The following is a 25,364-nucleotide window of genomic DNA, read 5'->3' on the forward strand; positions in this document are numbered from 1 at the left end:
TACAGCTTTAATGGTGGTAGTCTACATTGAATAAAATAGAAATGCCAAAAACGTACACAAGTTCAGCGTCATTTGGGTAGAAATTTCTTAGCCACACACACATAGCCTATACGTTTTTTTTCCAGTAGCCTATAGGAAAAATATTTCTTACCTGGCTTTTTACCTTAGTCAATGTGTGTGCGTACATTCCCACGCGCATCATCTCTCTCTCTCTATCTCTCTCTCTCTCAGTGTCTCTCTCTCTCCCAGTCGCTCCCAGTCTCTCCCTCTCTCTCTCTCTCTCTCTCTCTCTCTCTCTGTGTCTCCCTCGGCACTCAGCACGCGGACGCCTCCATGGAGGGCTCGTGCAGCAGTCCTCTGCCCTACTACTCCCAAAGCCACATTTCAACATGACTTAAGAGACTGAGCCCGGCTCTTCCAGCCAGAAACAGTTTTTGCTAAACAGCCCTCGCAGCATCCCAGCGGTACCACTTTCCAACTTTAAAACAACATCCCCCCCTGCTCCTTTGAAGCCCATCCCCTTTAGTTTTTTCTTCTTCTTTTTTCATCCATTCCAGGGAGATACGTCAGTCCCGGGAATTAAGAAAGGTTGCTCGGTATTTTTTGGTTTACTTCGGGGCTCCGCATGGATGTGGCAGCGGCAGGGAGGATGACTCTGCCGGGTATCCGACTCCGGAATCGGCCGACGCAAGTGATGCCGAACCAGCGGAAGGTGAAAGCCAGACGGAAAAGACGAAAGGAGTTGGTTTTAATCCAAATATGCTTGTTCGGCGGCTTGCTTCTGGTCGTGAAGGGGTTTTCCTACTTAGCGGAAAATTCAGGTGAGGATTTTAGCCGTTTGTTCAGCTCCTGTTCGCTGTAGGCTACATGTTTGGCTCTGTATTTCTCCAGTACCTGTCTTTATATTTCCCCCTCTTTTCACCAAACACTCAGCTGCAACGTTACTTAGGCTAAATGTGCTCGTAAAGACACATTAACATTAGTGTATGCAGCTACACCATCGTAGGCTACTAAAAGCTTCCTGTTATCACTTAATGCTAAATGTTAGACTCTTCATTTCTCCACAGGAACTAGTGTGTCACATTCACCAAATGTCACCAAAATGAACTGTTTGGTTTCACTGTAAAGTGTGAGAATGCGTTTTTGGGTACTGAACGTTCTGAAATAGCCTATTCTCACAAGACTCATATTAGTTGTGTTCCGAATTAGAACTGCACAATATAGCCTATAGTTTAAAAAAAAATCGTCATCGCGATATCAACTGGCCCAATAAATTCGTCGCGAAAGGTTGCCAGATATCGCGAAAGACACGCCGAGATTTCTTGTATTAGTTGAAAGAAAATATCAGTAGAAAACTGCACTTTAAAATGTAACTGTCATTTTTTTTGTGGGGCTTTTTATTAGGCCTATTCAATTCAGTGTTCAATTTGTTCAATAAAAGAATGTTGGTTAATGATTTCCTTTTATTTGTTTTAAATTCAATAAGAATTTTGTTGTATTTTAGCAGAACACTAAAAAGCAGCAGAACTGAGAAGCCCACACTTTACTCATTTATCGCGAGTATCGCGATATTCAACAAAGTATAACGTAACGCATATTTCCCTCATATCGTGCAGCCGTATTCCCAAGCATTATAATCATAACTTACAAACCTGTGTCTTTCACATCATTTACGGGTTATGGTTAAGCTGTCCACGACAGAACCACTGCATTGTCATATTGTGTTAAAACATGTGAGAACCGTTAGCCCAGTTTGATCTAGAACTGGGCAATATATCAATATTATATCGATATCGTGATATGAGACTAGATATTGTCTTAGATTTTGGATATCAAAATATCGTGAAATGACATAAGTGTTGTCTTTTCCTGATTTTAAAGGCTGCATTACAGTAAAGTGATGTCATTTTCTGAACTTACCAGACTGTTGTAACTGTTCTATTATTTGCCTTTACCCACTTATATTAGTCATCATATCCACATTACTGATGATTATTTATGAAAAATCTCATTGTGTAAATATTTTGTGAAAGCACCAATAGTCAACACTAAAATATCGTTGGGGTATCGGTATTTGGTCAAAAATATCGTGATATTTGATTTTCTCCATATCGCCCAGCCCTAGTTTGAGCTGAAAACTCCCATGGGCGTCAGAGCATCAAGGTTTCTGTAGGCCTACTGGCATGCAGGTATACTGCAGGCTGTCACTGAAACCCATTAGAGCTTTAACTACTGTATTGGATGCTGTTCTGGGCTAAGGGATGCTCCTGTATGTTCAGGTGTTTTAGCTGCAGAGTGGTGAAATCAGGGCACTGAGCCCTCAGGGTACATAGGCCTACATCTCCAGGTTACTGCAAATGTTTGCACACATCCCTCCAACTTTATTTCTGACATTAGAGGTGGGGGGAAATTTCGATACAGCATAGTATTAAGATATTTTCCGTGGCAATACTGTATCAATACACTATTTTTATATATGTGTTGGTCATTTTGTCTGCTTGACAATTGCATTTTGCAGCAATAAAATTGAAGTGAGATGAACAAACAGAGACCTTTCGGGTTCTTCCACCCCCAATATTTAGAAGAGGTAGATTTGTCCCCCTCAAAAAATATAAAAGAACCCACTCCCCCAAACATTTAAAAAAAATAACCATTCAGGGACATGAACTAGTGTGTCTACTTTGCTACATCGGGGGGGGGGGTTAAAGAACACAACAGGAGCGTAAAAAATAAAAAGAGAGATTTCTTGTGATTTTGACTCCGAATAATAATTTCCTAAACATGTCTTTCTACTTATCTTTCTTTTTTTCTGTCTTTTTTCTGTCTATTTTTCCTTCTTACTTTTTTCTCTTTCTTTTTTCTGAATTATGTGTTTAACGGTCAACGTTTCCGGGGACGGCATGGCGCCCAGTGGCCCCCACGGTTCTAATGTGTCCCCACCAGTGTTGAAACAAATCCTACGCCCCTGAGTGCAGTTCTTCCTAACGGCAAACATCTGCACCATTTGACTTGATGTCTGCATGCTCCTCTCTTTCTCTTTTTTGAACTATCTTTGACTGTGCCCCCCAACACTCCACTTGATTACTGAGTCGGTGTCAGCTAAAGTGAGACGTATTCATCACTTTCTATGGACAGAAGGCCTGCATGAATATTCATACATACTCATGATTTGTGCATCATCAGTGGGACCCCCCCCCGCCCTTCTTTTCCTCCCTATGCACTGCGTATCCTGGTTACATGGAAATGCAACAGTGCTGCTCGCTCTCTGCATGTGCTCCAAATTAGAGTTGAACAAGGGATGACACTGGGGCGTTTAATGCATTTCCCTTGTCCCCATTGTGTTCTTGTTAAGATCCTAATCAGCTCGCCGGAATGTCAATTGAAGTTGATTATTTATGATGCGCTTAATGAAGTTCGGCTAAATTGAGCTTGGTGTTGTGGAGCTGGAAGCGGAGAGCTCCACGCCTCCTCCTCGCTGTGGTGCATTAATCATTCCCTCCTCTTCTTCATCTTCTCTCTGCGTGCAAGATAGCGGAAGATAGAACGAGGGAGGGAGCGGTTACAGCGCTGGCAGGCACGCACGCACAACCCCACTGCCGCTGCCGCTAGTAGCTGCTGAGTGTGGTGTAGTGAAGGTGAGGCCAGGTGAGAAGTTCAGCCCTGCCCCGAGGACTATTGAATAACTTGGCCTTTTTCATTTTATTTGAATCCCTCTCTCTTAGGCCAGGCTTGTGGTTGGCAGGGTGGAAAGGGCAGAGCGCTCCTGCTGGGCTCTCTGAAGTATGAAATTAATTCATCGGTGTTGCTGCTTTACTTGAAGAATGTGCAGATGTAGCCACAGTGGGAGCCCCACTTTGTACGCTGCACTGTCGCTCCACCCACCCCGAGAGGATTTTGTTTTGGAAAATCATGAAATTCCCCCTTCAATGTATGAATCACGGGGGAAGGGGGGGGGGGGGAGATATACCAAACCGACACATCTGTGGTGCACTCCTCCAGCTGCGCACTGCCCTATTGTTACATAAAGAATCAAAGTTGAATGTGACGGAGAAGACAACCCTGGCGCATTAAAAATAAAACACATTGCTTGACATGCACTTTTTTTAAAGGAGAATTCCGGTCGAGTTCAACACGTAGCTCTGTTGGTTGTTGTCATGTAGTGCTGTCGGTAGGGAGAAAAAGGAAAATAATCGGTGTTGCCTACAACAAGTCATGCTACTGCTAGCTTTCGCACCCAGGCGGCTGAAACAGGGCAGGTTTTAAACATGCTTTTAGCCTCTTAACATGTTCGAGATGTCATTACAAGTGCCTACCCATGTGAAGTGAACATAGCTACGTGTTGAAATCGACCGGAATTCTCCTTTTAAAGCAAATATGCCAAACCTTCCTTGGTGTTATTCTGTCCAAGTGAGGCTTATTGTAAACTGAATATATTTGGGTTTTGAAAATTTGACATTTTAAGACTCCACGTAGGGGTCGAAAGGTTTTTTGATGGCCATTTTTTTCACTTTTCGTCAACGCTAGTAATATGGTAAATATTGTTGGACAAGTTACTTCCAAAATGTAACACATTATAGATTACCAGTTACTGTCATTTGAGAGTAATGAGTTATATTACAATATAATTGTCTCTGAATTATAATGCTTTACACTACTTTTGAGTTACTTTCACCAAAATAACCGAGGAAGTATAGGCTATGACAGGTGTCTTAGCCGTTTTTTAATCGTCGAATCCCAGCAACAAAAAACGCTACTCTTTTACTCATTGAATTCATAAAAAAAAAAAAAACACCCCTTAATGTCAGTTTAAAATGCGTTAACGCGTAACTGAGATTGTAACAGGTATAATATTACCGAAATGTTATTAGTAATTCATTATATTACTGCGCTACATCAAAAATGAATACATTACTGTACTTTTGTAACACGTTACTCCATACACTGATGGTAAATGGGCTGAAATATACTAGAGCTAGTTGATTGACAGAAAATTAATTTGGTAATCGATTAATTGTTTCACTGATTTTTCAAGCGAAAATGCCAAACCTTTTTAGGTGTCATTTTGTCCAACTGAGGATTATTGGATTTTAAACATTTGACATTTTAAGACTTCATGTCGGGGTCTGAGGAATTTTGATGGGCATCTTCTTCTTCTTCTATTTTTGTACATTTCATTAACTAAAAGATTACTTAAGTATTCAATAAAATAGTCAGCAGATTCATCGAAAAATTTTCATTTGTTGCAGGCCTAAAATATAGCCTACTGTATATACTACTCTAATACTGTCTTTCCTTGAGAAGTTTGTGTGTCCTTGTACACAGAAAGTTTCTTCTTGCTCAGATTAAAACTCTTCTTTCAGGCCCCTGTACACTGTGTGTAGTTGATGTGCGAGAAATGGGTAACGTTTGTAGAGCTGAACAAACAAAAAATTTGTAAAAACATTTTGATGTTCAATATCATTTAGGTCATTTTACAACCAAAAAAGCCAAACATTCCTTAGTATGAGCTTCTCAAATGTCAGTAAGTGCTGATTTTGTTAGTCTAATATCTGAGTTGTGGACGACAAAACGAGACATTTGAAGACATCGCCTTGGACTCTGGGAAGCAGAGATCGAGATTTTCAATATTTGCTGACATTTTATAGACTAAACGATGACTCAGAATAATCGATAATGAAAACTTGGTTGTCATTTCTTGCAGCCCTGCATGTCTGCCAGCGGCCGATATAGAGCCAGACTGCGTTCAAATAGTGTCTGAATTAAACCCCAAATCCTGCAATGTGTGACAGCTGCTATGACCCTGGTTTACAAACCAACCAATCAGAATACATCATGCAATGATGCAGGAGTAGTGAGCTAGCATAATGCTAATGCTAAAAACATATCAACCTCAAACTCCATGTGCAAAATCAGCATTTCATGTTGCCCTCCTTTCCCTGGCTTTCAGTCTCCTCCTCTTTTTTTCTTTTTGTGATTAACAATTTTTATTTTTTAACACATACAAAACATACAATTGGGGCGCCTGGGTAGCTCACCTGGTTGAGCACATGCCCCATGTACAAAGGCTTAGTCCTTACCACAGCGGCTGCGGGTTTGATTCCGAAATGTGGCTCTTTGCTGCATGTCATTCCCCCCTCTGTCTCCCCTTTCCTGTCTTACGCTGTCCTGTCAATAAAGGCAAAGGAAACATACAATTCACAACATTAGCATAACTACAATATTCAAGACCATACAACAAAATAGTAACAAAATAGACCATAAAGCATATAAACACATGAATAAATGACAACATCCTAAGCCCATCATACACATCTCTCCCCAGCTCAAAGCTTCTTAGGAGCCCTCCAGAAAGCTCAGGTACTTTCCCCATTTTCTAGTTTAGACATCCAATCTGGCAAACCGTTTCTATGACATTTTTTCAAACGCCTCCACCTTAGCCATCTCGGAAGCCCACTCCTGGATTGAAGGCACCCCTTCATTCTTCCATCCTCTTAAAAGAATCTGTCTGGCTATCATTAAACTAGTGTGGACCCAGTTTCTCATGTGTTCATCCATCCCGCTTAGGATTGACCCATCTCCCAGAACAAATAATCTTGGGCTGAATGGAACCTGGGTCCCTGCAATCCGCCATCTTCTTGCCAGTCAAAAAGTGTCGATCTGCGAATGAAATGAAATGTCATTCTTATATGAGGCTCCTTTTTCAATTACAAGGTCAATATTGTTTTTCACTAACGACATTATATGGAACTAAGCTTTAGGGGCTTTCCATCTTTACTCTCCTCCCGGTTACGTGGCATTCGGAGATCGACTCTTTTTGACTTGCAAGAAGATGGCGGATAGCGTAAACAACAACTGCTAAAGTGAGTTGTTCAAAACCTTTCTTTTTAGTAAACTCTGTGTACACAACCAATGTTCTCAATGCTGGAGATCATGTGTAGAGCCCCTGGTGATACTTGGAGCAAAGTTTCATGTTGTTTCGAGCCTTCTTAGTGTGTTAAAAATAGTGATTTTGATGCTATCATAGTAGCGCCCCTAGCACTCCCATTCAAAAGGCCATTTGACCGAAAACGAGAATACGGTAAACCTTAAAAGTAGCGTTTCCGTCCTAATTATGCTTTTAAACGAAAGTTTGACTCGGGTACATTCACAAAAAGACCCTAGGTTGCATTTTGGCGAGAGTTATGCTTTAAGAAAGCGGCCTTCAGAGTAACAAGTCAAAATCGGTATTCAGATATAAAAGGTAAATTTTTATTCAAGCCGAAAAAATTTACTTTATTGGCCGTTATATTGTTAATCTGTGAGTTTTCCCGTTCTGAAATCTGTATGAGTCTGAAAAATCCAAAATCAGTCAGCAGGGTTTTTCCTGTCTCAGATTGGGCCTTTGGGGGGCGACTATGCACAACAGTAAGTATGATCGGTCCGCGTACAGCAAAGTGATGAGTCTATGTTGCCTTATTTGGCAGAAATCTACGCATTTTCCTGTTATTTCTGACAATTTGATAAACAAAAATGTATATGATGCTTGAGTAAATAAAACCCCAATTAACAAAACTGGTTAAAAAAATACAAAATTTAAATAAATCCCCGGAAGAGTCCGGTACAGCCCGACCCTGGAGTTAAAACTAAGATTGTCTCTCCTATTCAAGTTTATGTTTTGCTTGTTCAACGGTTGTTTGGAGAGGATTTGAATAGCTATTTTTATTTTTCTGTTATCATTTTGGTGCTAGTGGTTTTTCCTTTGGGGTTGGCTAAAACCTCTCCTTCCTCAAAAAAATTCCTCTATGCAGGAAAAACCCTGAGTCAGGCTCTAGTAATCTCAGAACATGACAACGGCGCAGATGAACTTGACGAGCTGTTTCTACTTGCAGTGTGATTTTCTTATTATTTACATTGTCACCAGGTACTCATTGCACTTCCTGACATGCCTCAAAACTGCTTTGGTAGCTCACCTGGTTGAGCGTGCGCCCCATGGACCAAGGTTCAGGCTACATTTACTGTACATTGCCACGTTTTGGTTTTTAAGCGAAGTTTTTGAGCCAAAAGCCATCTTCATACACACAAGTGTTTTTAGCTCCAGTAGAAGAACTAATCTGCATTTAAACTAACCCGCCCAAACCGCATATCTCATTAACATTTAAGTATACTGGTCATGTGCGTGCCGGGGTGAACAGGAGGCAGCATGTATACGCCGCCCCTTGCTGGTAGTTGCAACGGTAACGTTAGTAGCTTAGTCTCAGAGACCGGGACGTCATGCAGGCGGTGAAACGTTGGCGTCAGCGTTGGTTTTGCCAAAGGTCTCTGTTTACGGCCGTTGAGACTGCAACACAACCCCCGCAGATTCCAAACCTAAACGGGGTCAGAAGTGTTTTCAAATGTCTCCGGTTTGGGGGCTTTGAGACTCCAGAGCAGTAGGAATGCCAGGTGTAAACGTAGTGAAAGATATTAGTTTTCAAACCAAAACGTAGCCATGTGAATGTCGCTTCAGTCCTCACTGCAGCAGCCCCGTGTTCCATTCTGACCCGCGGCCCTTTGCTGCATGTTATTTCCCCTCTCTCTCTCTCTCTCTCTCTCTCTCTCTCTCTCTCTCTCTCTCTCTCTCTCTCACTATTCTTCATCTGTCCCATCAAATAAAGGCCCAAAAAAATGTGTGCACGGTGCAGAGTCTGACACAGATCGGGACCGAGACTTTTTAGAGTCATTGCGCAATGAGCTTCTATGGTTATTATCACACCTTTCACTACAGTTTCTGATACAAATCATAACTTTTGCTATTTTCTTTTACCCATGCTCATACTACTCAAAGTCTTCGACATTTTTTTTTTCTTTCATCAGTACTGAAACTCAGGTATCTTATCACAGTTTCACACTCAAGGTTATGTGTATAAAACGCACATCTAGATGTTTGTAGCCGCACTGAGACATCTTTGAAAGTCGACTTTAAACTGTGACAAACATCCTCCAGGTTTCCACGTGTCCAGCCCCGGCAGCGACGGGCAGGAGAGATGGGCAGGGAGGAGACTACTGCAGGAAATGGACAACAGCAGCCTAGAGGACATTGAGAGTGAAGAATCTAAGAACTGCACGGCTCCAGGTAAGACGCAGACAGGATGAAAGAAAGAGGACACCCAAGTGTTCTCCCCCCCCCCCCTCCCCTCCTTCCCTCCTTCCCAGAACAAAGGGAGGGAGATGGGGGGAAAGTAAAAGGAGCGAGAAAGTGAAAAACAAATGATCGCCCCAAATGTTCTGTCTTTCTACCCTCTCTGGTCCCCCCTATTTTCTCTTCCTGATGTGGGGTAACCCAGATTTTGAGGTCAGCTGATTTCCCATGAGCACCGGCTACAGCAGGCGGTGACATTCTGGCTGCCTCAGCGGGTTTTTTTCACACTTTTTTATTTTTTTTTTCTCGGATCCTGCAGATATCATTCTCACTTCCTCCACTTAAGCTTTCCCTCTCTGCCTCGCACTTTTCATCTCTCCCATTCCTTTCCTCTGTTTCCCTCGCGTTTTTTTTATTTTTTACTCCCCACGGTGGCCACATCTCCGAAAGAAAAATCTCTGTTTCCATGGCGACCTTTTATCTTATCGTCAACCAGCAACTTCTTGTCGAGGCGCTCAAGGATAGCGTGAGGATGCTGGAGGCATTTTGGGCGGCTTTTTCTTTGTAAAGTTAAAAAAAATCACTCAGTCGTGTTAGAAGCATTGAAACGGGCCACATGTAGGTGACTTTATTCAATGAAATTAAATGCGTTTATGTCATTTTAAAAGCCTGTCTATTCATGTAATCCAGCCAGTTTCTCATTGGATCTAGGGCTGCACGATATGAGGAAAATATCTTATTGCGATTATTTTGACTGATATTGCGATACTCACAACGTTGGAGGGAATGATCATTTTTGTATCATTATTCTCACATTTTCATTGAAAAATATTAAAATTAAAATGATTATACTTTGAGTTGTGCAGTGATCTGCACCGTGATCTGTGGGATAGGTTAGGATTTGTAGGCCGGGACGTCTCTGCAGCCCCATAAAATACCTAATTCAGAATGGTTTGACACATATTGCGATTTCAATAAAATTGTGATTAATTTTGCAGCCCTAATTATGCACGCATGGACTCCAAGCACTCCACCATTACCCATATCTGTTGCTATTCTTAGATGGTACTAAGAGATAGAAGGACATTCGATGTTCACTCCTGTTATAATTAACGTGTACAAGATAGGGTGGAGAGAGGTGGCTTCACTGCAGGTCACACTGACGTTTGTTCTTTTACCTTCGGCGCGAGTCGATTGGCCTCTCCAACACAGGGAGGGGCCGCGTCTCTCCTGAGCTCATTGGGCAAAATGGCCGTCATCAATCTTCTTTGCCTCCTCTCCCAAGGTTGGCGCTGTCATCTATAAAGGGATCCACGGTCAAAGTTCAACTTATTTTCTTATCCTGCTTATTATACCGTAGCTGCCCTCGTCTCCTCTGAGGCTAAATTTAACGCTCATACCCTGATGTCGTTAGCTTCTGCCGCCCTCTTGAGAACGGCAAAGTTTTTGCTGAAAGAACAACTTATTTTCTGGATGCGTTGCCCCCTCTGATGATGCGCTCCTCTCCCTGGTACAAGACATAAAATTTACCCTTGTGGGGAGTTAGTGAGTTCTTCTTCATTCGACTGTTGACAGGGAAGAATCTGTGGGTTTTAAAAAGGATGGTGGATGTGTGAAGAGAAGGATGTCGAAAGCAGAACGCATGGGCTGTAAAGTCAGAGCAGTTGCATTTTAGTAGGTTATGTTCAGGGCTGCAACTAATGTTTTTTCAATGTCAAAAACGTGTAAAATGTGAGAGAAAAGTAAATAATTCTGCAACAACTTCCTGGAGTCCCAGGTTGAAAGGACTTTTTTTTTTGTCCAACCAACTGACTAAAGGTTTTCTCTTTGACACAGCCCAGTAGCCCGAGGAATTACGTTCATTCTAGTCTCGCATTGACTGACCTTCCTCCATAGTGCTGTGGAGGAGGGTCTGGCTAGTCCACATAGCATTCCGGGATGGGAGAAAAATGTGCTCTGGTTTATTGGCATTTCTTTAAACCATTCACAATCATCTTGAGCGGTGCTAAGCGGCGGGCAGAGCAATGGCGCCTCTGCAAAATAGGAACTTGTTTTGGTGGAACATGTGTACGTTCAAAAGTAGTTTTAGTCGTGCAACAGAAAACTCCGATAGGACAGATAGTCTAGCTAGCTGTCTGGATTTACCCTGCAGAGATCTGAGGAGCAGTTAACCATAGTCCTCACAAATCCACACGAGTTTAAAATTACATTTCATGTAGCAAGGCAGAAAGTAAGCATGTAGAGGTGTAATGTATCCAACAATCATGCGGGAGACCGCAGTTTGCGTCCCGTCACAGACCTGCTCTTGAGGTTCACTCTCATTTAGTTTTTTAACCATAACCATGATGTTTCCCTAACCTTAAAGAGGAAGTGATTTTACACATCAGAGTGTGTTTACAGGTGCTGTGGAGTACTACTACATACGCGTTGTATAAAAACTTGTATAAAGCCTTTTAAAGCCTCCAGAGTGAGCTGCGCTTATTAATCTAATCATTTACTTCATGTGATGTCACTTGAGTCAGCATTCAGAGTTAGAAAAAAAAAAGTTGTGTGTGATTATGTAGAAGCTTGCACAAGCATTTGTGCTAGGGCTGCACGATATGAGGAAAAGATCTAATTTTAGAGATTATTTTCACTGATATTGTGATTACGATATGATTCACGATTTTGGAGGGAATGCTCATTTTTGTATCGTTATGTTCATTTTCATTGAAAAATATATAATAAAAAAAAAGATTATAGTGTGATTTTTGCGAGGATCTGTTTTTTTTCTTTAGCCTGTAGGATATGATTTGACAGTTTGACACATATTTTGCCTTTAACAGTTATTGCACCCCACCTGCGATTTGGATACTGCACTAGTCCATATTGCGTTTTTGATAAAATTGCGATTAATTGTGCAGCCCTAATTTGTGCAAAACCAGATTGCGTGCGTGCGTTTCCACAGCTTGCCAGCCACAGAGTAGAGCACAAGCCTGGCTGATGAGGAAGGATCCCAACATGAGCCCTGTGTTCTGGGAGGATGCAGCACGGCGGAGGCACTCACTGATTGTTGCCTGAAATTAGAGGCCTGCTGATCAAGTGCGAGAGAGACAGTCGGAAAGCAGAGAGGGAGAGAGAAAGGCCCTCATTTGCTAATTTCCCCCCTCCCAGCCACACAAGAAACAAGCCATCATACCCATCATTACAGCTCCCACCCTGATTTTAATTGTGAGGGGCCCCTGCCGCTTCTATGGATTTCTTGTTTATTCCCCCCACCCCCTCTCTATCACTCTATCATTTCTCACTCAGGGGGAAAAGAGAAGAAGCACAGGCAGCGGCTGGTAGTAATGGGTGAGATTGGTTACATCTTAATAACTTTCAGGCATTAGTTTTCCCTTGAGGTTTACAAATTGCTAAAAGAAAAATTTCAAAATAGAGTTTCCTGGCTGGAAAATGGGTGATGAGTTCACATGGTGTGTGTGTGTGTGTGTGTGTGTGTGTGTGTGTGTGTGTGTGTGTGTGTATGTATGTCTCTCTCTCTCTAACTGGGGAGGTGAATACAAGCAATCTTACACAAAAGAGCCCTCTCTTTCTTGCTCTTGACCTTCCTTTTATCATGGAAAGCAGGAGTTGTTCATTTTTATGAATTTGCTGCCCAAATCTCTAATGCGAGGCCACATGTACTTTGATGCCCCACATGTATTCTGGGAAATAAGAAAAAAAAAATCTTTTTGAAGATGTCTGAGCAATGTGGAGATTAGTCATACTCTAGTTTTCATCTGCAGTAGGCGTGCAACTAATGATTATTTTCATATTCAATTAATCTGTTGATTATGTTCTCAATTAATCGATTAGTTGTTTGGTCTATAAAATGTCAGAAAATGGTGAAAAATGTCAATTGATGTTTCCCAAAAGCCCAAGACAGGGCTCCAGACTGAGACCAAATAGTCACTTTTTGCGACTATTTTTTGAGACAGTGCAAGTATTACTCGCACATGAGCGACCTACAAATTTGACATTTATTTTTATTTCATGTTGCAAAATGATGGGGGAGTGAGTCTGCCAGAGTGGGCCATTGTGTATGAGAGGGGGAGGGTCCGGGAGCGATTAGTCAACTGCATGGCTACGTCATCTACACTCGTGTGTCTGGCTTTCGTGGCATCACACTCATCGTCCGTAAAAGTCATCCTTGGCGAAATGAACCACTGACGCATTATTCCATCTACGGCTCCTCCTGTACCAGAGCCAGGCCCTTCACAACAGCAAATTGCAGACAGGGTTCCGTGTGGGTCTTAAAAATGTTTTTACTAGTTCTGTCAGTTTAATGCGTTATTAACGGCGTTAACGCAAACCCATTTTAACGGCGTCAATTTTTTTATCGTGAGATTAACATTCTTTTTGGCCCAGCAAACTTCGTAGTTTTTTCACATGCTGTTGCAACAACTAGTAACGTTAGAAAAACTACAACATCACACCGGATCTAGCTAGACCGGAAACAAAACAACAGGCACGCTGCACACACTTGTTTGCACTTGCTTGCGAGCCGGCCAAAGAGTAGTACATACCTGCAAACTAGTCGCTTTTCAACAAAAATCGCCGTTTTGAATGGGGTCAGAGACCCGGTGCTAATACGGCACCGGTACCTTAACAACCGTTATCTACCGGACTGAATAGCAACGCTGATTTCGGTGCCTCATTTCGGTGCCACTTAGATGCCTGCGCTTCTCTCTGATGCCCCAAAAACGGACGTTAGAGGGAAATGAAACATCGCCGCACAGGAGGCCAGTCAACACTACACTTAGCAGCAGGTAACGTTAGCCTAGCGTTAGCTAGTCAACACTACACTTAGCAGCAGGTAACGTTAGCCTACCGTTAGCTAGCAGCTGGATTAAACACGGTTAAAATGTTTACAGCTAAACGGTGTAAAGTGTGTCTGTATTTCACTGGAGAGGACTCCAACACCGGACTGGAGCTGCTGTTGTCTGAAAAACACAGTCATGATGTTATGTTGCTCGCCTCACCAGCCTCGTGGTGCATTCACTGTAATTGTAAAATACCCTTTTCCCATCCAGTGGTTGTTTTCACCGTTTTGTGCTCCTTTTTTTTTTTTAGATCAACTTTTTATTGTTTTATATTTTTGATATCTGTATATTTCATACAGAACAGACAAATACAATTGAACAAGGTGCTCCTTTATTAAATATATATATCTTTCGGTTCAGGCACCGTTTTAAAAGTATTGTATCCTGTTGATAAGAGCATTAAAATGAGAAAAAAGAATGGGACAAAAAGAAATCAAGGGACATTTAAAATAGATAAAAAATTGCAATTAATTGCGAGTTAACTATGACATTAATGTGATTAATCGTGATTAAATATTTTAATCGTTTGACAGCACTAATTTTTAGACCTTAAAAAGTCTTAAATTCGCTGAAGCATTGCGTTCTAGGTCTTAAATAATTTTAAACAGGTCTTAATTTTCCTACGTCCATGTAACGCTACATCTAATGCTCATTGAAATGTCCCGCAGCGCTTTAGAATGTTTTTATTTTGTGGAGTTGTAGTTCTTTCTGTTGCTAGTCCAAATAGAATTCGCTGTAATACGACTACAAATGAGACCAACATGCAACTTATATTGCAGCCAATCTAGACAGCAGTCCTATAATGCCAATGAGGACATCGGGGGATTGTTCCAGACAGTGTTTCCGGACTCTGACATCTGACTTTGTTTTTGATGTCGTCATATAGGTCTTACATTTCATTCATAATGGTCTTCTGGTCTTAAAAAGGTCTTACAAAGTCTTAAATTTGACTTGGTGAAACCTGCAGAAACCCTGTGCCGACGTCTACAAGAGGCTGTGGCGAAAAAGGCAAGAAGACATTGTTTCCGACAGGAGTATGTGCCATGCACATACACCCACACACTATTTCTTCCTCCTCCATCAAATGCACACACCACCACAGTCCCGATGCATCTTTTTCTTTCAGTCCTTCTTTCTAAAGCACAGGTGGCTGAGCAGCTCTGTGTACAGTAGCATCGGCTGTGTGATTAGGCAGATAGCGGTCTGGGTACCCCCACGTACATGTGACTGCTCTCTCCAGGGGTCTTTCCCCGGAGGCTGTCCTCCTCCATTATTAAACATCCTCTCAGCTGAGCTCCGACGCAACACTCCATTTTAGGATATGAGGCTGCAATGACTTAATCAGGGCTCCCCTGTGATAAATGTGATGTGTGTGCGCGCATGCGTGTGGCTGCGAGGTAAACCGTTAGTAGGGTAGCGTCGTTAGGAATAGTATTGATTAACGCGAGTGCGCTGGCCCTGCATGCTTTCTGCACCGAGTAGGTGTGTGTGTGTGTGTGTGTGTGTGTGTGTGTGTGTGTGTGTGTGTGTGTGTGTGTGTGTGTGTGTGTGTGTGTGTCTGTGTGTGTGTGTGTTTGTTCAGGCTTGCCTCACTTCACATGGGCACCCTCTTTGCTCCTTTACCATGTGCCAAAGGCAGGTAAGTAAGCATAGCCATAATGCAGCTGACGAATTAATAAAATCATAAAAAAAAGATCACTCCCTAATACCTCGACAAGAGACCTCCACTAATCAAAAGCAAAAGTGACCCAGGGAGCTCCCGGAAAGATTTCCTCTGAGAAATCAATTCTGCCATGTTCCAATATGAGCTGTGAGTGGCTGCTGCTGCTGCTGCTGCTGCTGCTGCTGCTGCTGCCTTTATCCAACACAATGACAACAACTGTAATAACAGTTGCAGATGGTGGCAAAGTTCTTTCATAACTGCCTAACGTGCAGATTGGCAAAGTCATCGTGTTGTGTTATTGCAGCAGCAGGAGCTCCATGCTCTGGGGAATAAGAGCAATCCATCACAGCAATTAGCTCAGCGAGCGCGAGACTCCTCTCTACATCAGCTCCCGCTGGTTCTCTGCCTGTTCCCCCCCCCCTCACTTTGCCTTACTTTCCTGTACCTAGAACATTTATCCGACATTATGTTTTGTTTGTCTCTTGCTGATTTCCCCCCTTTTTTTATTCCCTTGCTCATTCAACGTCATGTTTCTTTTTCTTTTGTCTTGCCACAAAGAGCGAAAATGTTTCCTAGCTCCTCTGCTGAATTATAGAGCCCGTGTTGTTTGCCAGCAGCAGAAGTGGCACAACACACCTTTTAAAGATTCATCCTGCTGGTGTGACTTTGAGCAATGTTGAGGCCGTTTCCTGAGTGCCACAATCAACCGCCTTTACTGCCGCTTTCCAAAGAGTTTGGAAGAACATAAAGGCTCTCAGACAAAGTATGGTTCTGAACAGCATGCTGAGTATATTGTTAAACTGGGTTGCAGCGGGCATTTTTGGCATTTAATACCTTTTATTAGAGTAATCGACAGCTGACAGGATATGAGGGGGCGAGAGATGCAACAAAAGTTCCTGGCCAGACTCAAACCGGCGAGGTTTTGATTACATTTTTTTTAACCATTTTTGTCCTGCTTATTCCCCATCTGTCTTTGCATTTACCGTTCATTTTGAACTTCATAAATGCTCTGCATTGTTTTTCTGAAACTTGACATGCTGCTCTTTACTCATTGGCCGACCGTAAAAAAAGAAATGTCCTTATTGAGATTAAGGGGCTGCTGTAATGACAGCTTTTCCCTCTACAATGACTGAAATGGATGTAATAAGTGAATGAGTAATGAGTAGGGGTGTCACAACCACCGGTAAAGCCTGTGGGCTCCGACATGGTGCATTCAGGCGCCCCTCGTTAAACTCATAGTGCATTCAATTGCAACTCGTAAACTCCGGGGGAAGAAACCTCAAACTGGTGTTGTTAAGTAGCATTCTGCCATCTAGTGGCTCTTATTGTGACATTGCCATCACTGCTGAAAAAAAGAAAAAGTTGAAATTGAATTGTGACCTTAAAATCTAAAGTCAAATTTTTCAGAATCGTGACACCCCAATTAATGAGGGATCACAGCTCTTACCTCGATTCTCCTTGTTTCTTTATTTAAGACACCATTGTCTTCATGTCTTCTTCAGGGTCCATTTAATGGTGCAGCCTTGATTGACACATCTAAAAGAGAACGGCCGTAGCCACGAGTTTGATAGCTTGAGGAAAGAATGATTATGAAAAACTATGCATGATGTATTCTGTGGAGGTAATTTCTGCCTCTGCCTTTGCATGACTACGCCAGCCAACACATACTGTATGTGCTGCACAGTAGGTTAAAGTGCAGGGAGCAGCTGATAATGTGTTTGGTGTTCTTTATGGATTCAAATAATTGAGTCAGATTGCTGAGGGTACGCTTTTCACACCAACAAGTCTAGCAACTTTGATGATGACAGATCCACAGCAGGAGCAGTGGTGGCCTAAAGGTCAGAGAAGCGAGCTTTGATCATTGCCACCACCGAGGTGCCCTTGAGCAAAGCCCTTAACCCCATCCACTCCAGTGGAGCTACTCAGTGGCCAGCAGATCAGACTGTGGTTATACTGGGGAGCTTCCAGGTATAAATGTGTAACCGTGTGAATGTGATCAGGGTGTTCCTGCAAAAGAGAGTCTTCCTCTCAGCAAACCATCCCTGAGTAAATAAAGGTAAAAAAAATAAATGAAATAAAAATGGTAGACCAGACCAGATGCACTAAGGGATAGGCATGTAAACAGCTAAACTGAATTATTGTCTTAAGAAAGAGGGAAATAGTTGCATAATTTGATGAACGCTACTGCTATAAGCTTGATTAATTGATATGGATATGAATAAAAGTTTAACTGAAGAAAGTCACTCCAGAAACTGACGTGAAACTTTCAGCTAGAGAGAAGAGGTATCTCTCGTCTATTGGAGTTGTTGGAGCTATCAAAACTCCATCCACTTGCAGTTGTACAGTGGTGTTACAGAGTGGAGCTTCTTTTTTGCCCATCCGGGTGCTGTCAATCCTTTAAATGCCTAGATTCACAGATCCTTAGGTCAGCTCAGGACATCTCTAACAACGAAGTAAGGTTCAGTCAATCAAACCATTATTTTGTTAGTGTTGTCATTAGTTGTATGAAAGTGAGGTATGGTTGATCCTAACAAACCAATTATTACCTACTTAATTATGTGTGTAATTAATACTTAACTCAGTATTTGATGTAATTATTATGAGAATTAAAGCTGTAACAATACTAAATTTAACAATATCATTGTCTCTTTCGGTCAAATTAGAAAGATGTGTTAATTTCTTACTTTTTTAAACAAATTAAAGTTTTGAATAAATTCCAGGATACATCTTTTGGTTAAATCGCTGTCATGTGACCCAGATAATGTAATAACAAAGGTACACAGCCTATGAAGTAATCCCCGCCTCTTTATTATCATAAAACATCTTTTCTAACTGTATCCCCGCCTTGTCGTTTATGTTGCTATGAACGTGTTTAGGGTCAAGTGCCAACAACTAACAATTGAAATAATAAATAGTCTGACCAATAATCACTTATATAATTACAATTTGGCATATCTAAACAAACAATAACCAGTAATACGCCTTAAAATGCTCATATTGTGCTTTTTGGCTTTTTCCCTTTCCTTTATTGTGTTGTATATCTCTTTGTGCATGTTATAGGTTTACAAAGTGAAAAGTCCAACCCAAAGGGACTTACCATCTCCAACAGAAACACTGTTCACCAACTGCTCCAAACAGCTCCATTGTAGTCCAGCCTTTACTTCTGTGATGAACATGGGTCACTTTGTAACACATGTTATAATGCTCGCCTAGCTGCTAGCATGGAACAACCTCATGCTCTGCAACTGACTAGCTATTAGTCTTTACCTAGCTACAGCGAATGTGCGACTCCCAACAATGATAGTACAGAAGTCAGATGCCTCACTCTGTAACTAAAACAGAGAGCTCAACACACAGGGTGAAAAGAGGAGCTTCAGAAATGTGCAGTACAACAGAAATATGGTGTTTTCTGAAAATTAAACCATGTAAACCTATTCTGGTACAACCTCTAAATACAATTATGAACCTGAAAATGAGCATAATATGAGCACTTTAAGACCTTAGCTAATGTTAGCAATTAATTGCGGTTAAACAAAGAAACCACAACTAAGTAAAAAATTGACAATTAGACAATTATGTAATAATTGCTACAGGCCTAATGAGAATAGTTAGAGACTTTTGACTGGTGTTTTGATATGACATCTTATCAATGGCATGTCTTTCAGGTCTGGGATGATACTAGGCCACTGAAGGCTGACTTTTCCTTTCAAAAAAAACTTTTTTTGGCTCATTGTGCTGCTGTTATACAATGCATTTTCACACTAAGCAGGTAAAGCCGGTTCACCTCACGAATTGATGTGGCTGCATGATTTGTTTCCTGTACCATTTTGTGTCTTCCATTCTTTAAATCAAAATCACATAGATGGTTTTGAGTGGTGCCCTCTGCGCACGGTGCATCACATTACAGCTCAAAAACTCAACTGACCCTTTGCCTTTGCAGCAAGATCTCCAACATACTCTGATCGATTGTGTCAGAGTGTCAGAGTCTGAGAAAGTTCCTAAAGTTGAAGTCTGCAGTTGTCATGTGAACTTTACGCTCTTTAGAAATCAGCTTTGCATCATTTGCGCTAATTTGAACCGCTGGACTGTTTGTGTGTTTATTCGCCCCAAGCAGACAATGTACTGTACCAACTGTGCAGACGTTAGCCGTAAACGAGCTAGCAACGGGTCCACCGACTGCGTGTGAGGGAGTGTGTCTGTGTGTTTTTGTGCAGCTCAGCCTCTGGCTGATTCTCAGAATTCTTATGGATATACAGTGTGGACAGTTGTACAAGCACATTTATAGCACAAATTATAGTGACATCTCGGGTGATACCAATAAGTATTAAATCTCTTTTTTTACAAATAGCCAAAATGTATTTTTTCAGTCAACTCCACAAAATTAGTGTGTAAAGAGAATGAATTTGAACATAGTCAGCGTATCATTGCACCAGTTGAATTCACGGTGGTACCTTTAGAGGAGATCTTAGCCTCTAGTAGTGCTACAGTATATATATATATATATATATATATATATATGTACAAATACTTCGTTACTGTACTCAAGTAGATTTTTCAGATATTTTTACTTTACTATTTATTTTTGTGGCGACTTTTTACTTTTACTCCTTACATTTTAACAAGAATATCGGTACTTTCTACTCCTTACATTTTAGAAAATTGGCTCGTTAATTTAGTTTTGTACCAAAGGTCGTCTATCAGGAGGGATTGTGAGTGCATGTCGGAAAATAGCGCGGACACGCACCACCGTGAGTGGGCGCGTGCGCCACACAGAGAAAAAAGTGAGAGAAAAGAGGATGAATCAGTTGAGATGGTGTGTGTGAGTCCTTGAGAACTGTAACTTGTATAACTTATGTTGTCAGTTCATTTAAGCATGTTGTTGTATTGGTCTATAGTTCTTTCAAACTTAAAGTAAGTTAGCTAGTGATTTGGTTGTTTGTGTTCACCTGTTAGCTAGGTTGCACGTTGCTTGATCTTATTAAAGCATCAAAAGAGAGAAGTTGTCTCCATCCGTGTTTTAACAGACACACCTGGGGCGAAGTTGGAAACCAGAATCAGCTTTAAATACAGTCCTAATCTATTCCTAACTAACAAGTTTCAAATAATTTCAATGGAGTTACCGTTATTATTTTTCGCGTCATCAATACCAAATTCAATCTAATTAGATTTAATTGGATGGGAATATACTGTACGTTGCACTTGATGCAACGACTCGACATATTCGGCAGCATTCATTTGCGGCAAATCATTGTGGCTTGATGGTGGTAACGTTAGCACTAGTGGTATGGATGTTTGTTTGTTGTCTGTTTAGTAATTCATATTGAATCCTTTATTTTCATTCCAGAAGCCATATTTGAGCACACACCCACACATACATGTAGATCTTACTACTCAGTCAGAATCTTATTAACCTGGAGTCCCAGTCTGTCACAATAATCATATGTTTTAGGCCTATTGGCAGACATCCATTTAAAATGTAGGCAATGGCATAAAAAAAGTCCACTGAAGTTTCTCAGCTACCACTCTAGTTACATTTGTTTGGTCCAGGCAGCTTTTCATAAAAAATTTTATTCATTCGCAAGGCTACTTTTACTTTTATACTTTAAGTAAATTTCCAAGCCTGTACTTTGTTACTTTTACTTGAGTAAAGAAGTTAAATCAGTACTTCTACTTTTACCAGAGTATTTTTTAACAAAAATATCTGTACTTCTACTTGAGTACGGGAAGTGAGTACTTTTGCCATCTCTGCGCGTTATTAATGGCGTTAACGCAAACCCATTTTAACGGCGTCAATTGTTTTTTATCATGAGATTAACGTTCTTTTTGGCCTAGCAAATTTTTTAGTTTTTTTCACATGCTCTTGCAACAACTACTAACGTTAGAAAAACTACGACACCACACCGGATCTAGCTAGACCAGAAACTGGTTTGGGCTTGCGAGCCGGCCAAAGAGTAACAGGCTAACGTTACGTAACGTTTAATGTTTTAAAATCCTTATTTAAAACCTTTTCATGCTTATCATTAATAATTGTAAGAGACCTTACAACATAACTTAAAAACATCTAGAAACTGCTCTCCAACACTAGTAGCCTATCTACAGACAAAATGTTTTTATTTGTCCATTTGACCTACAGTATTAAGCTAGTTTAACATATGAATCTTTGATAATATGCATATATATATATATATAATCATTTTAAGTAAGATGTTGGAGCATCAAATGGATTTTTTATGTAACAATATGCTAGCAAAGGTAAGAAAGAAGACTGCTAGCCAGCAAACATGGATATGAACAATTTCCAATTCTTCCAAAATCGGCTTTGCAAGTGTTTTATGAGGAAAGAAATGCTTAACACATTTATTTTATCCTCAATAGTAAACGGTGTTTCGGTAAGAAACAATAAACTTAACTCAACAAGGTTCCTTTTAATATGTGATAATATAGTAATAAAATAGATAATAGATAGATAATAAGTCGATCTCCGTTGGGAAAAAAGGTTGTTGCAGTGGCAAAAGTGATAAGATGTATAATAAACAACAACATAAAATAGTAAAATAATCTACAGAGTAATATTTGTTTGATTGTAGGGTTAAGTTCAAATATGCTACAGACAATGACTTTGTAGACAAGTCAAAGTGTGGAGATTTAGGGAAAATGTAGTCTTGCATTGCCAGACCTTCCTCCACAGCTCTGTGGAGGAAGGTCTGGCTAGTCCACAGGACATTCCGGGATGGGAGAAAAACGTGCTCTGGTTTATTGGCATTTCTTTAAACCAATCACAATCGTCTTGGGTGGCACTAAACCAAGGACACAATGACAGTGCCTCTGCTAAATAGTCTCGGGATGGAACTTGTTTTGGTGGAACATGTGTACGTTCGAAAGTTCTTTTAGTCGTGTAACAGAAAACTCAGATTGGACAGATAGTCTAGCTAGCTGTCTGGATTTACCCTACAGAGATCTGAGGAGCAGTTAACCATAGTCCTCACAAATCCACACAAGTTTAAAATTACAACACACAGAAAGCGGACAGCCGTCCTAAAAAGAAGGGACATCTGGTGGAATTTCCTGCAGTACCTGAACAATCCCGGAAGTGGAACGTCGTCGTTATAGACTAGGGAAAATGTTATGACTAAGATTTGTCATCTCTCAAAAATAAACAAGCAACTAAAACAAATGAAAAGATGAATACAAACCACTGTGGCAATGAAAAGTACCATTGTTGCTGAGCAGCTGTAGAGCATTGCAGGAAAACTGCAGATTGTAAATGAGTTAATAGTGTTATCAGTGCTGGCCATTAAGGCACAGTGTTCAAACCTTTGATGCAGTACTGTGTCATCACACTGCAGATGTGAAAAGATTTTCTATTGACTAAGCTGGCATCATGCTGAGGTAATGGGAATGTTGGTACGATCTATTGCTTCAGTCACTAATATGAAAAAATTTCAGCGCAGGACTGACATTCATTCATTATTGATATTCAAATAATGTTCTGTCAGGTACGTGTTATTTCTTGGGCACAGTATTTAATAGCCAGAGAGGGAAAGTGCTTAAGAAATGCTACACACATGTATCTCTTCTGTCCTACATACAGTACATACACTCAGTTGATGTAGTACTGTAGTTTCTTCCTGCAGTTTCTTGAAATCACTTTTCTTATTCGTCTGATCTGAATGCAGCAGCCTTGTCGTTTTTCCACAGAGATGAATCATGAGCGGTTGAGCTTTCTACATGGATTCAATGGACTGAACTTAACCTGCTCCAGAGTAAGCTGTGAACTCTGTGTTACCATGGTGATGTACAGTACACTGTTTAAAAGTGACTCATCGGCATTATATTGAAAGGCCAGGGTTATAACTTAGCTCCATGGATTTCATAGAAACCTTTTCTTACATATTGTTGACCAGAAAGCAAAGTCTTTCGGAAGTGAACACCTGTAATTGAATACATGTCGGTATCCACTCGTTTCAAGTGGAGAAATCTTAGGTACTTACTGAGCCAGAAGTGACTATTCAAATTACACCTTAGTGTCTTTTTAGAAAGAGATTCTCTGAATCTTTCCCTTAAAAAAAAAGATAGATTTGACAACACAGCTGTGCCTCAGTCATCTTATGATAAACCTCATGTACTGTGTAAGTATATCTGTCCTTTTTAATCTTAATTATTCAGTGATGTTGCTGGGTACACATTCTGCCTCACTGACGCATTCAAATCCAAAAGGATGCAGTAAACTTACCAGCAATGCGTCCAGGGGCCACATACCACGGGTTTCCCCTACCATTATAACACTCGATTATAATCCCAAACGGACGCGTACACGGACAGCTGCGAACACCATGGACGCATACTAGACGCATTCCACACATACGCAGTAGATCGCTACGATACCACTTGTAGAGGATTTATAAACGTATCCATATCCAGGGTGCGAATTGTGAAAAAAGCAGAGGTTGTGTGTTTTTTGATCATGCACAACAAAACAAAACATGCAAGAATGAATCCCTCTTTCCATACCATGGGTATAGTGCCACTCGGCAAGCCATGGCAAAACACATATTTATGAACTTCAATATTCAATGGAAAATAATTTCTAAATGAAATAGCACAATGTGGCATCGACATAAAACACAGCGCTGTCAAGCCAGAGAGCAGAGTTCACTTTACAGCAAAAACAAAATACTTTCACCCAGGAAACACTCGTTCATTCCTCTGGAGTGCTTTAACCATATTTTTTTTCCTAAACTTAACTAGTCGTTTTAGTGCCTAAACTTAACTGTCAGCGCCACATGACGCTCACCTTTTCTGGCTAAACTCCATTACCACGGCCCCTGAAAGTAGCGTCATCTAGTGGTGCCAGTAGCCGGCTCACAGTCCCGTATTGGCGGCTAAACAACTGCCGCTGGTAGCCGGCGTCCTGGAGCTCTGTAGCGGCTAAACTCAACCAGCAACTGCTGCTCTGATTTTATCGTTCTATGGCACTATAGACTGTTCACGTTACGGTGCTTTATTTAGTTTAAAATACTTCTATTTTAGGTATATAATATATGGTCTATTGGTGAAGTATCATTGATCACTTTGAGGAAGGGGGATACATGTTGTCCCCACTGGGGATAAAAATAATTCAGCAGAGGCAGGGATATGTAGACCAGAAAGGGGGAATCCCACGCATCCCTCTCCCCTGGCAAATTGCACCCTGTCCATATCCATCCATGTATATAGAGGCTGACATTTATTCGGGAATCTTGTAGGTCATGGAATTCCCGTGGGATTCCGGCATTTTGGACAAATTGTAAACAATCCACAGATTACTAGCAGCCTTGTTTCTATCTAGGGCAGTTTCAGTGTCAGTTTGGACCAATGAGGTGGAGGAAGTGTGCAACTCTTTGGAAAAATAGAGCCAGGGTGACTGTTTCTTCAAACCAGCGACATGTCGCTTAGCCTGTTTGCTGCAGCATGGAGCACGTTAGGACATGCCACAACACTGAAACAATCTAATAATCGCTTGATCGTATCACGTCCAGTTAGGAATCACATACACAATCACACCTGGGAGCTATTATCATAGTAGCAGTGTATTACCAAAGCCATGTACAGGATGGTCAGTGAAGTAAACTAGCCTAAAACATAAGCTACATAAGCAGATTTATTTGGAAGTGAAAACAAAGGTGAACGCTGAAATTATTACCCAAACTTTCAACATCTTTCACAGTTTACTGACTGACTACTGTTCATATTTGACTTACTGTACTTAATGTTGTTGTGG

General features: G+C 41.1%; 1 protein-coding gene across 1 annotated transcript in view; it reads left to right on the top strand.

The window, feature by feature from the left end:
• The first annotated feature begins 299 nt into the window (after window positions 1-299).
• Window positions 300-25,364, top strand: part of LOC120564817 (sodium/potassium/calcium exchanger 3-like) — a 111,815-nt gene continuing 86,750 nt past the window's right edge. The window contains exons 1-2 of the mRNA XM_039810075.1: window positions 300-821; window positions 8,963-9,091. Of these exons, the coding sequence (XP_039666009.1) occupies window positions 626-821; window positions 8,963-9,091 (325 nt within the window). The 5' untranslated portion in view covers window positions 300-625. The remainder of the gene's footprint in view (window positions 822-8,962; window positions 9,092-25,364) is intronic.

The sequence above is a fragment of the Perca fluviatilis genome, chromosome 1 (assembly GCF_010015445.1).
Source record: "Perca fluviatilis chromosome 1, GENO_Pfluv_1.0, whole genome shotgun sequence".
Classification (NCBI taxonomy): domain Eukaryota; kingdom Metazoa; phylum Chordata; class Actinopteri; order Perciformes; family Percidae; genus Perca; species Perca fluviatilis.